The sequence below is a fragment of the Acanthisitta chloris genome, unplaced genomic scaffold, assembly GCF_000695815.1.
Source record: "Acanthisitta chloris isolate BGI_N310 unplaced genomic scaffold, ASM69581v1 scaffold10428, whole genome shotgun sequence".
NCBI classification, from domain to species: Eukaryota; Metazoa; Chordata; class Aves; order Passeriformes; family Acanthisittidae; genus Acanthisitta; species Acanthisitta chloris.
In genome coordinates this window covers 44,065-56,409 of record NW_008685437.1, presented here as the reverse complement: position 1 = coordinate 56,409, position 12,345 = coordinate 44,065, and the positions used below count along the sequence as shown (strand labels likewise).

At 51.9% G+C, this 12,345-nt stretch overlaps 1 protein-coding gene across 1 annotated transcript; it reads left to right on the top strand.

Moving 5' to 3' along the window:
• Positions 1-392: 392 nt before the first annotated feature.
• Positions 393-11,020, top strand: LOC103807053 (microsomal triglyceride transfer protein large subunit-like). Its single transcript, XM_009079771.1, has 18 exons — positions 393-408; positions 1,841-2,022; positions 2,568-2,711; positions 3,208-3,315; positions 3,884-4,000; positions 4,352-4,491; positions 4,571-4,724; positions 5,204-5,361; positions 5,777-5,942; positions 6,374-6,481; positions 6,607-6,819; positions 7,099-7,316; positions 7,886-7,983; positions 9,031-9,152; positions 9,556-9,783; positions 10,076-10,200; positions 10,415-10,585; positions 10,873-11,020. Exons 1-18 carry the CDS (start codon positions 393-395, stop codon positions 11,018-11,020), a joined length of 2,616 nt encoding a protein of 871 aa, XP_009078019.1.
• Positions 11,021-12,345: the final 1,325 nt, after the last annotated feature.

Below are 12,345 nucleotides of genomic sequence, written 5' to 3'. Positions count from 1 at the left end.
ATGGTGGGAATGGACCACGAAGGGCCAGAGCATGCTCTGAGCATCCCTTTCCATATATACCCACGTGGGGCTAGCAAGGCAAACTGGCCATTTCTCCACCCCGCACTGCTCCTGGCACCTCTTTTCCAGCTCCCCTCCCCTCCCGCGGGACTTTGGCAAACCTGCGCCGATTTCCAAACCCTGCGAGGCTGCAGGGGACGGGACAAAGGTTTATTGTTCGCTTTCCCTTGGGATATGAGGCGGGGAGAGGGGGAGGTCAGGAGCCAGCGCCTGACACTGCTAATCGTCCCCACGCCTGTGTGGTCCCTCTCCCACCCCTTCCCTCCTGCCCAGCTCCCACCATGAACCCACAGGCCCTTTGGGGATGCTTTTGCCTGCTTTACTGTTCCTTCATGAGCACAGCACAAGGTAAGAGGCTTTGGGCTGATTTGAGGCCAGGGACACGATGGATTGGATGTCCAGAGTGGCAAAACGCTCAGCACAGGGCACAAAGAGCCTCCCTGGCTCGAGGGAATGCAAGGCCTCCCCGAGCTCCAGCCAGGGAGGGAAGAGTCAGTGCCTAACTGCAAACGGTCTGAGCATCCCCCGAGGCAGGGGGCAGGGAAAGCTTTGGGATCCGAAAGTTTTGGGATCAGCCTGAGTATCTCCCTGGGCAGGGAAATGTTTGGGATCAGCGTGAGCATCCCCCGAGGCAGGAAAACCTTTGGAATCGCGGAATTCCTCCCTGAGGGTGAGGAAAAACCAAGAGCTGGAGCTTCTTAAAGTGCACACAGTGCAGAACTGTAAGAACTCTTGAGCCTAACCCAAGAAGAAAATCCCCAGGGAGCGAGTTGGATTCCCATCCATTCCTTTCACTTTCAAACCAACTCTTCTCACTTGTGGAAACCAGTAAGACAAGAGGGAACAGCAGAAACTGACTCCCAGGGAGTCCCACCTGAATAAAAGGAAGAACTTCCCTGTGCAGTCACTGAGCACTGAGCAGATTGCCCAGAGAGGTCATGGATTCTCCTTCACTGGAGATACTCTGGATACACTGGAGGACACAATCCTGGGCTCTAGGATGGCCCTGCTTGGGCAGGGAGGTGAGACCAGATGACCCACTGTGGTCCCTTCCAAACTGATTCTGTGATAGGAAGGGTACCATGAGGAATTAGTTCTGCCTGTGCTTGGCTGTTTGGCTGTTTTCAAGGTAGTTTGATCACTGCCTGTGTTCCCAGCCCTCCCACTGCTGGCTGCAGTGGGAGCTCTGCCTGGGGACTTCAGGGCTTTTAGAAACAGAGAAACACACTTTAATGCTGAAGTGAAGTTCCCTGAGCATGTCCACAGGCAGGATAGACATGTCACAGTGCACTCTTAGCATTGTGCATGAAACAGGGCACAATTAGCATTTTTAGGGGAAAAGAGAGTCCTTATCTTTCCCATGCTGTGCTTCCATCTAACTTTCAACTCTTCATCAAGTCACTAACTTTGGGCTAAGGCAAAATGAACTTGAGGGGGGGCAGATTTAACTCAAAACTTCCTGCTTTAATCTTATCCATCTGGAATTATCCCAGATTATTAAGGCTCTTTCTCTTGCTCATATGCAGCTTTGATTGCAGGGGGAAGGGTTGGTTTTGCCATGACCAAACCAGTCAGCGCAGACCTTGTGCTAAAACAAAATGAACTTGGTGGGGCAGATTTAAAACTCCCTGCTTTAATCTTATGCTGATTACCTCTAGGAGGCAGGGATGCAGCTCCCAAGCCTCCTTGCAGGGCCTCTGGAGGATGGAGAGTGCTGGGAGCAGCAAGAGGGGGGACTGAGGTCTGTGACTGTATCTCAAACATCTGCATATTTCCACAGGGGGTTTGCAGCCCCTTTCATTCCAGCCTGGGACCCTGTACCAGTACCGCTACACCCTGCATGTCCAGCTGGATCACACCTCCACACCATCCCCGTGGGGAGCCTGGCTGAAGGCTGAGGCCTTGGTCCATCTGCACCAGCTCTGGAGGGACCAAGGAAGGGAAGAGCTGCTCCAGGTGCAGGTGTGTGGGGTGGGAAAGCCACCATAGCTGGGTGCTCCTCCTGGGAATATCCCAGAAGGTATAGCCCCCTTCCCTTTCTAGCCCAAACCATCTGAAAAATGTCTTCTCTGACCAAAATCTATCATCTGCAGGTGAAATCATAAGATGTGAAGGGGTTAGAATAGAGCTTAGAGATCATTCAGTGCTAACCCCCTGCCCTGGACAGGGACATCTCCCACCAAAACAGGTTGCTCAAGGCTTCATCCAACCTAGCTTTGAACACTGCCAGGGTTGGGGCAGCCACAGCCTCCCTGGGCAACCTGTGCCAGTGTCTCACCACCCTCACAGGGAAAACTTATTCCTAATATCTAATCTAACTTTCCCTCTTGCAGTTTCTCCCCATTACTCCTTGTCCTGTCACTGCAGCTCCTAACACAAAGTCCCTCTGCAGCTTCCCTGGAGCCCCTTCAGATCCTGGCAGGTTGCTGTTAAGTGTGTATGAAATACATACCAACTTCAGAGCAGACACACTTGGTCACTGCTTTCTGCATCTTCTGCTATCCCAGATCCATGCCCTGAAAGTCCAACACAAGGCAGAAGAGAAGAGGAGGCAGGATGGCCCTGGAGGTTCCCCTGCAGAGGTTATACTGAGCCAGGAGGCACAGGCAGAGCTCCAGCAGCCAATGTTCTTCTCCTGGAATGGTGGAAAGGTCAGTGGACATCTCCTGGGCTTGTCTATGTCCTCTGCAAGGCTCTCCTGCCCACAGCCCACATTTCCCCAGCTGTGAAACCCGTAAGAACCTCCTGCTCCACCTCTGATTTCATAGAAAGGAACTGGACAGAGTGGTCAGTGTCCAGAGAGACTATATGGTCTTCCATGGGGTCCAGTATGACCCTAGAGATGGAGCCTCATCCTCTAAGAGGCTCAGCTGGAGCTGCATCATCCTTCAGTCCTAACCATGGGATATAAGCTTCTTTTTTACCTTCTCCCCTAAGGCTTTGGAAAATCAGAGTGGGGAGGAAAGGGAGGTTTGTGAGTGCCCACAGAGCTCATGCATTGAGGGATGTGTGCCTCCCTGAGACAACTCTTCAGTTGTCTACAGGGTGTTGCTTAAGGTGCAGGAGAGATGTCTTTGGGCAAGGAAAGTAGCAGAGAGCCTGCAGGGACCTCAGAGACATCCCCTAAGCCACCTCTTGTCCTCCTAGGTCAAAGCCTTGTATGGGAGCACAGCAGAAAGCATCCTGGTCTCCAACCTGAAGAGGGGAGTCATCAGTCTGCTCCAGCTGCAGGCCCATGCTGGTACTACCATGGAGGTGAGTGCAGAGCTGGGCACAGACCCTGCCTCAAGGGCAGGATCCGCCAGGGGAGCTGGTCCTGGAGCACAACCAGCACAGGAGGCAAAGTGCAGGTTAAACAGCTCCAAGTGGGCTATGAGCAATGATAACTGTTAGAAAGGCAGGAGACAAAATAATCTCTAGCTGCTTTTCTTTCATAGACTCTCCCTGGATAGGAGGAATGGTGAGAACAAACTCCCCAAACATTCCTGCCAAGTGGGGTTGGCTTTGCCAGCAAATGTCAGGGAAATCCCTCTCTCCTTCCCTCCCTGCAGAACTCAGCTGAGGCTGCAGTGGCCTGTGACTAACATGGACTAACCTCAGAACTCAAAGTGCAGCACAAAGATGCTGCTGCTGGTGTTAGCCTGAGCTTGCAAAGATGCCCAGATGGACTTAGAGCTATCCAACCTCCAGATTTGACCCAATTTCTAGCTTTTTGAGTAATTTTCTGTTTATCAGGATGTCCTTTGTCCTCTATACAGATGGCTCTGATCACCCTGAAACAAACCAATCACCCTTTCCCATGGTCACTTATATTGTGTTTCAGGAGGACACCTCAGGGAGCTGCCAAGTCACCTACTCTGTGTCCAACCACTCCATCACCAAGACAAAAGATCTGCTCAACTGCACCAAGCCCAAATCTGGATTCACCTCTGTAAACAAGGCAAGTGCATTGCTCTCACCATGGTGGCTCAGCTCATGGCAAGTACATCAGGGCCATCCCCAAAACCTTCCTGTGGGTGAGCTGTGACTCCTATTCCCAGCTGGCTCCAGCCTTCTGTGTCAGCTTGGGATGGCACTCAGATCCATCAACAAGGTGGGATGCACAAACTTGCCTTGGGAGGAGCATGTGGTTTCAAGGTGGCAGGAGCAGAAAAGTCCTGGATCCTCTCATCCCCATCCTTGTTATCTGGACTGGAAAGTGCTTTGGGTGCTAATAGAGAGGAGAGGAATCTCCTGGGGAGGAAAGAGAGAAAAGCTGGATTTTTTTTCTCCTTGCTTGTCCTTTCTCAAGCTCTTTGGGGTGGAGTGGCAGCCCAGAAGCACAAGCCACTATGTGGTGAAGGACAGCCTCCTCCAGTCAGTCCTGGCAGAGGAAAGTCATGTGGTGGCTCCAGCCCTGAGATCCACCTCCAGCATCAAAATCAGCTCCAGGTGAGTGATCAACCCTACCATGAGCCCTGGAGGGTGGAAACACCAAAGCACTTCCCAACGACTTCTCCTCCCTCCACAGACAGCAGCTCCAGCTCATGTCTCCCCCAGAGCCTGGCCCAGCAGAGGTGTCTGGACAAAGCCTTGTGGATGTGCTGGCTGGGATGGAGACACAGCACCAGCCCCTGGGCATGGCCAGTCTGCCCTTCAGGAGGGTCTGCACTCACTGCCCCTCGGTCAGTGATGCTACTTACCCCCAAAACTCACCAAACTGGGCAGGAGGAGGCTGTGAGATTTGGGGGTGAACCATGGTGGTGCTTTTGGAGGGACTGGTTACACTGCCAAGGCAGGATGTGGCCCTAGGAGCACACACAGTTGGGTTGAACTCAACACAGCTCCAAGAGCAGGAAGCATTCCCACTGCAAGTCAGAGAGGACAAACAAGGGGTTATTTCTGCCTCTCCAAATCCTCCAGGTTGTTCACCTAGGGGATCTGGAATGGCAGCAACATAATGCTCACAGGTTCTCCTGCTCTTCTCCTGGAACAGATAACAAATTAGGTCACTTGGTCTTCAGCACAGTGAGGCTGTGAGGTTGCAGGAGATGCCTGCAGGAGGCCGCATGACCCCATGGGGCTATTTCCCCAGGGTAAACATTATCCAATGGTAATGGGGGGAAAGAGGCTAAATCAAACCCAACAAACCTCATCCCTGCAGCTCAGAGCTTACTTGAAGGGTTTGGATGGGCTGAGACTCAAAACAGACACCTCAAAGGCAGCGACAACGTGGCAGTTCCAGAGGTTCATCCAGATGCTGCAGAGTGCCAAGAAGAGAGATGTGCTGCAGCTGCTGAGGAGAGCTCCAGAGGAGGCATGGTGAGACTCCAGGAGCTCTCTGGTCATGCAGAGCCCTGACATGTGGGACATCAGGAGGAATTTCCTCATGGAAAGGGTTGATAAACTTTGGAATGTGCTGCCCAGGGAGGTGGTGGAGTCACCATCCCTGGAGGTGTTCAAGGAACAACTGGATGTGGCACTCAGTGCTCTGGTCTAGTTGATAAGGTTGTGATGGGTCACAGGTTGGAATTGATGATCTTAGAGGTCTTTTCCAACTTGGATGATTCTGTGATTCTGTTATTCCTGGCCCCAGCAACTTGGGCCATTTGGTGCTGGTCCAGGCACCATCCTGCCTTGTGCCAGTGTTCTCTGGTTTTATTTAGTGTCCACTCTGTACGAACACTGCCTGGCTGTGTGGGTCATGGCACTGATGTCCTTCCTCTTCTTGCTCCAGCCCCTTCCTGGTGGAGGCAGCAGTGGCTGCACAGTCAGTGGCTTCCCTGGCAGCTCTCTCAGACTTCCTGGATTTCAGCAAGGGGCCCAAGTCCCTCCTGGAGAAGTTTCTCTATGCAGCAGCTTTCTCTCCCAGGCCTTCAGGAGAGCTCCTCCACTTGGTCTTGGTAAGGGCAAACATTCCTCTCCTTCCCTGAGGTTACCAGGTTGGATCCTCACCCCATTTGGGCAGGAGGGAACAGCAGGTGTGTTTTCCTGAGACAGGAAAATGTGTGTCCTTAGAAATAGACCTTCCTGCTCATGGGATTGTTTGATGTGCTTGTAATGGGTCACTCGTGATGGGAGTGGATGCTTCTCAGAGGAAAAGCATCAGCAATAAGAGCTTTATATCAATACATTACACACCATGAAAGTTAAATTAAAAGCCACTGTGAAAAATCAGTGTTTTACCCAGTGAAAACATTCCTGGTGTCCTTCAAAGCAGGGAACAACTAATTTTTCCTTGCTTGTTTGATGAACAGTTTGAGAAAGAGGTAAAACATCTCCTTCTCCCTTTTCCCCATTTTTCCCTTCCTATCCCCCCTTTCCTGCTCCTCAGGACAAGCTGGGTGGGAAGCAGCTGCCCCCTGAGCTCTGGGAGACAGGGATGCTTGCTGTGGGCTCTCTGGTGGGCAAGCTGTGCCAGCAGGAGCTGTGTGAGCTACAGGTAAGTCCTTTGCAAACTCTCACCTTGCCTTCTTGTACACACCCCCAACTCTAGGGGTGCCCAGAATGTCTCCTGTTCCTCACCTCCCTCTCCTCCTCTCCTGCCCTTCTGCAAACCCCGAGCAGGTGGTGAAGCATGGGGTGGAAACCATCCTCAGGGGACTAAGAGGTGCCAAGGAGGAATCTGAGGTGCTGATTTACCTGCTGGCCCTGGGGAATGCAAAGCTCCCTGAAGCCATCCCCATCCTCCTGGACCATGCTGAGGAGGGTCCCAGTGCCATCACCACTGCAGCCATCTCTGCCCTGAGGAGATTCCCTGCTCAGCACAGCTCCAGCAAGGTAGGAAACAAAGCTGCTGAGGCTTTGGTGCTCCTCTTGCCACTCAAAGTCATTGGGGTGCATTTTATAGAATCAGCAAGGGTGGAGGAGACCTCTGAGGTCATCAAGTCTGATCATTGACCTGTCACTGCTGTAACCCCTAAACCATATCTTCCAGACACCTCTTAAACACCTCAAGGGATGGTGACTTCACCACCTCCCTGGGCAATATTCCAGTGCCTGACCAATCCAGGGCCATTTGCACATCATAGCACCCTTTTTCTTGCTCACTCACTTCAGGTGAAAGGAGCCATGAGGAGGATTTTCCATGAGAAGAGGAAGAACTATGAGAAGACCTCTCGTCTGGCTGCTGCACAAATCCTCCTGGAGAATGACCCCTTACCGATGGATGTCATCAACATCCTGCTGGCCACCAATGAGATGGAGACAGAGATGGCAACATTTCTGGTGCTGAAAGTCCAGAACAGCCTGCATGGTGACCACCACCACCCAGCCAGGTGGGTCTGGAGACGAAGGTTGTGTTTTTGCCCTGCTCTACATCACTTTTTCCTCCTCCACAATCCAGTTGTAGGTTTGGCCCAGCATAGCTTTAAGATGTGCTAGCATCACTTCTTGGAAGTGATGTGCCATGAAAATTCCTGGAGGAAGAGAAGGGATATAGATGCCATCCAGAGACACCCAAACCCCATTGTCCCTCCTTGTCCCACTCCATGGCAGCAGGACTCAGCCTCGTGGTTTCAGCAGTGTCCTTGGAGGCCAAACTGTGACTCCCAGGGCAGTGCACACTTTGGACCTGCCTTAATCTCCCAATCTGCACAAAATAACCTGAGGACTCACAATTTCCAGAGCTAAGCCAAAACTGCACCAAAATATCTGCCTGGTTTATCCTAACAAACCAGAGGAGAGGGAAATTCCAGGGGAGCCATAGCTGCTCCTTTCCTTTCCTGCTCACACTGACCTGGGCAGGAAAGGTATATTCCCTTCTTTGCACACTTCCTACAATGACCACTGACCTCTCCCCTTCCCTTCCTCCCAGTGCTGACATCCCTTTCTCTCTTGCTCCCAGGAAGATCAGGAAAGTGGTCCTGGGAGACCCACGGATAAACAACTACAACTTCTTCTCCAAACTTGGCATCTCCTCTTCGTTCTCAGCACCTCTGACAGGTGACAACACAGAGGACACTGATCCCATGGTCCCCTCAGGGGGCTAAGGGAAGGGTTGGTGGGGAAAGGCTTCCAGAAGAGGCTTCAGCTCTATAGGATGCCCCAAAATGTTGGTGTGATGTTTCTGAGGGTGTCCCCCAGCACCCAAAACACATACCTGCCCTTCTCTCCCAGCCCTGCAGCAGGAGAGGTGGGCTGGGGCACATCCTTCCAGCACATCCTGCTAATGCATAAGAGGAGCCTCAGCAGGAGCTAAAAACAGTGATAGGTTGTAGGTGGGAGTTTCTGTGCCTTTCCTAAGACAAGATATTTCACTCTATTCCTCAGTTCCTTTGGTGTCTTTAATAAACTCTTCAAAGAGGAGAATCCTTGTGCTGAGATAAAACAAAGTCTGACTTCAGAGAGAAGGCAACAAGCAACACTTGCTGAATATCTGCTGAATTCTTTGTCCCTCAGCTCTCACTTCTGTCCCTCTTCAAATTAACTCAGCCTAGCCTTGCGGGGGATCAGTGAAGGAATAGCCAACACCTGGAGGGAAAAACCAACCTTGCAGTGCTAAATCCTTTGAGTTGCAAGAATGGAAGGAGAAGGTGCAGAGTTTTCCTCTCTGAATCATGAAGCTTTGTCAGATGTGGAATGGCTAACACAGGAAATTCATGCCTGCAGTCCCAGCCACACTCTATTGAGGAGGCTTACAATGACCAGGATCAGCATCCTACTCTAGACATCCCTAGGGACCTTCCAACTCCTGCAATCACTCTGGATGAGCTCTTCTAAGCACCCACCTTGTTCTGCTGAGCACTGACCCGGTGGCCTTGCACATCCCACCCATGGGCTCTTTTCTTGACAGCCTCCAACCCTGCTTCTGCTCCCAGAGCATTTATCACCACCATTCAGTGACTCATTTTCAGTCACAGAATCCCAGACTGGTTTGAGTTGGAAGGACCTTAAAGGTCATTGAGTTCCAATGGGCAGGGACACCTTCCCCTGGAGCAGGTGTGCCAGGCTCTGCCCAGGGATGCTTATGGGCATTTCTCTGCCTTTCAGCCACCCAGGACCTGCTTTCCACCTTTGGACTGGACCTGCTGTTCCTGGAGGGTGGATTTCTGAGGAAGAGTGTGTCTGACTTCGTCCTGCTCAGCCATGGCCAGAGGTTTCCTGTAGTTCAGGTGCGCTGCTGGGAGGGGGGGACAGTGGCTGTGGCACACCTGGAGGGGGTGACAGCACCAACCCCATGTCCGTGGTCCCTCAGCCTCCTTGTGGTGCTTGACCTCACCTGTGCACTCAATGTGCCCCATAGCAGCTATAGGTACATTCACACCCCTATCACCAGTGTGAAGCCACACAGACATGCCCTGGAGCAGGGAAATCCCCAAAAACCAGGGGCTGCAACACTGTGGCTGCACAGGTTGGATGCCCCATCCAACTCACCCCATGACTGGCCTTCTGGGTCCAGTCCTTGGTGCCTACCCAAGGCTTGGACAGCTCTAGCGACTCAAATAGCATCATGAGGCACAAAGACTCTCCAGCTTTGCTCCATGTTGCTTGTACATCTTCCCTTCCATGTTCTAGGTCATCACTGAAGCCCAAGGGCTGGAGTCCATGATGGGAGAAAGTGTGTTGGAAGGGGAAGAAGAGTCAGAACTCACAGCTGGGATGTCTGCTGTCGTCTTGGACGTCCAGCTGCGGCCCATCCTCTTCTTCCAGGGATACACAGACCTGATGGCCAAGGTCCTGCTGAGCAGTGGAGAACCCATGAGTGTGGTCAAAGGGAACCTCCTGCTGATGGACCATCACCAGGTACTGGACAGGGGACACAGTGAGTTGTCTCCATGCCAAAACCTAGTGAATCCCATGAAATGAGCCAGTGGGTGTTGCACACCACAGGGCTAAGGATGAGGTGACACTACTTCAGCTCAAACCAGCACAGCTGGTCAAACAGCAGGGTGGCTTTTTGTGCCACAGGAGTACACAGCTGGAGCTCCTCCCATTCAGGGTTGGGATAGTCCCAGCAGCCACAGGTCACTGTTAGTGTCAGCTCAGCCAGGAGCAATGCCTGGTCACAGCAAGCTTTGCCTTCTCCATTTTCCAGGTCATTCCTCTGCAGTCTGGCCTCCAGGTGACCGTCAGACTCCAGGGCGCACTAGGGCTTGACATCTCAGCTGACCTGGCCCTGAGCATTTGGGAGCAGGAGCTGAAAAGCAGCATCACCACAAGGTCAGTGTGTGGGATACTGCTTGGCTCTGGGGATGGGGTGCCCAGGGGGCTCAGCACCCACCTTATCCTCCTGGCTCCAGCCCTTCCTGACTACTCACTCCTTTGCCATGGCCAGACCTCAACTGAAGATGTTTATAGAACTGTTTGGTGCCAGTGGATGGTGCCCAACAAAGCCATTGCTTGGTGACCAGCCCCATGTACTTCTCTCTCACAGGGGAAGTCTCACCATGGATTTCCAGGCAGAACTAGATTCCCCTTTCCTCCAAGCCACTCTGAGAAGCCAGACAGAGGTGGAGACCTCAATCCACTTTGACACCATGCTGAGGTTCTCTGACAGCCCAGTGCTCATGTGCCTGCAGCTGAGGGAGGAACAGATCTCATACAGGTAATCCCTGGGTACATCCAGCTACTGCAGAAGCATCATGATGTGCTTGAGATAAAGGAAGATTTCCTGGGAAGGGAAGGGAATTCATGGTTGTGCACCTACTGGATGAAGGTGAGTTGGAATTGGTAGGGATGGGGGCAGGACATTGCAAGGTCATGGTGACAAAGGTGGAAGCACCACCCTTAGGCCATCAGGAGATGGTGACTGCACTGTTGTGGGAGGGAGAGGAGGAGGTCCACCACCACCACCACAGCCTCCTGACCATTTGCTCTCACCTTGTCCCCCAGAGAAACCTTCAGAGTTTCCCAGTCTGTTGGTGGCCAGAGCAGCACCTCTGGGAAGGGCAGGTACAACACCATGCCAGGGAGGGAATTTGCCCTGCACCAGGCCAACTCCAAGGTCTGCAACCTCCTGCTGCCTGCTGAGAGAGAATAGGGCACTCAGAGCACTTTGGGACTGGACAACTTCCCCATCTCCTGCCACCCTCAATGAGCCCAATGAGAAATGCCAGTTCTGCCCAACTCCTCCACAATCACTTCTTCACCAGAATCTGCTGCCAGAAGAGCACTGGGAGAGATCACAAGAGGAACTGCTGCAGGACAGCCAGAGGCACCTCCTGCTTGGGGCTGGAGGAGTCAAACCTGCCCTTACACCTCAAAGGATGAGATTTCCCCCACCTGGGCTCTTGCCCTTCTTGGCTTGCTGGGAGCTAAGCTGGTCCTGGTGACAAATAGCCTTACTGTGCAAGTGAATGAGTTTCTCAGAGCCAAAGAAAGCTCCTGCAATGTTTCCACCACCCACCAAATGTCATGTTTGTTCCCCATTTATCAGCAGGGAGCATATCTGGGAGGAGGTTCCCAGTGGAGGGAGTGAATGACACAGTTAATGTTCAGCTTTTGTGACTGCAAATTGTCCAGGAATAGGGAAAAAAATCTCTCTGGAGGAAGCGTGAGGTTTTGTAATTACCTTCTTTTATGCAACCACAGAGACTCAGCCCAGAACCGTCCTCAGGGAGAAAGGCAGAGAAGCAAGACAAAATACTTCATAACCTGTTGCCAATTATTGTATGTTCTTTCTGGCTTAATTGAAGGTGTTTGCATCTATTTGCATACAAATGCAGCTCAGCTCCTTCAGGGCTTGGTGTCATCCTCTTATTCCTGGGGGAATTTGCACTGTGCTGCTGGTGCTTTCCTGCTCTAGTGTCTACACTTCAATTATTCCACATGTTTTTCCCTCTCTAAGACAGGCAGAGCTGCAGGAACCACCTGAGGTCATGAAAAACACCTTGTGATTCAAACCCACAAGGGCACAAGCATTTTAGTGTTTGCAAAGAGTGGATTGAAGAGGTGTTTTGAGCTTATCAGGACTCCCAGAATGGGGCAAGACACTGAAAACAGACATTCCAACCCTAACAGGTGGCACAGAGCTGGGGCTAAAGTTAGCCACACTCAGCTGGGCAAGATGACTTCAAAGCTGCTGAGGTGTTTGAAAAGTTCTCCAGCCTCTGAGTATTTTATTTTAATGAATAACTGGTGGCTCAGCCCATCCCGTAGAGCAGGTACAGATGCTGTAAAGATCCTGTTTGACTGACATGATCCTTTCTGGTTGTGAGAATCTTCACAGAGAGTTTGGGCACATAACATAAAGTTATTACTTCAAGCAAACATCCTTCAAGATGGATGAAAAGTTCTCCATCCTCTGGGTATTATATTTTAATGAGTAATTCATGGTTGAGCCCATCCTATAGGGCAGATACAGGT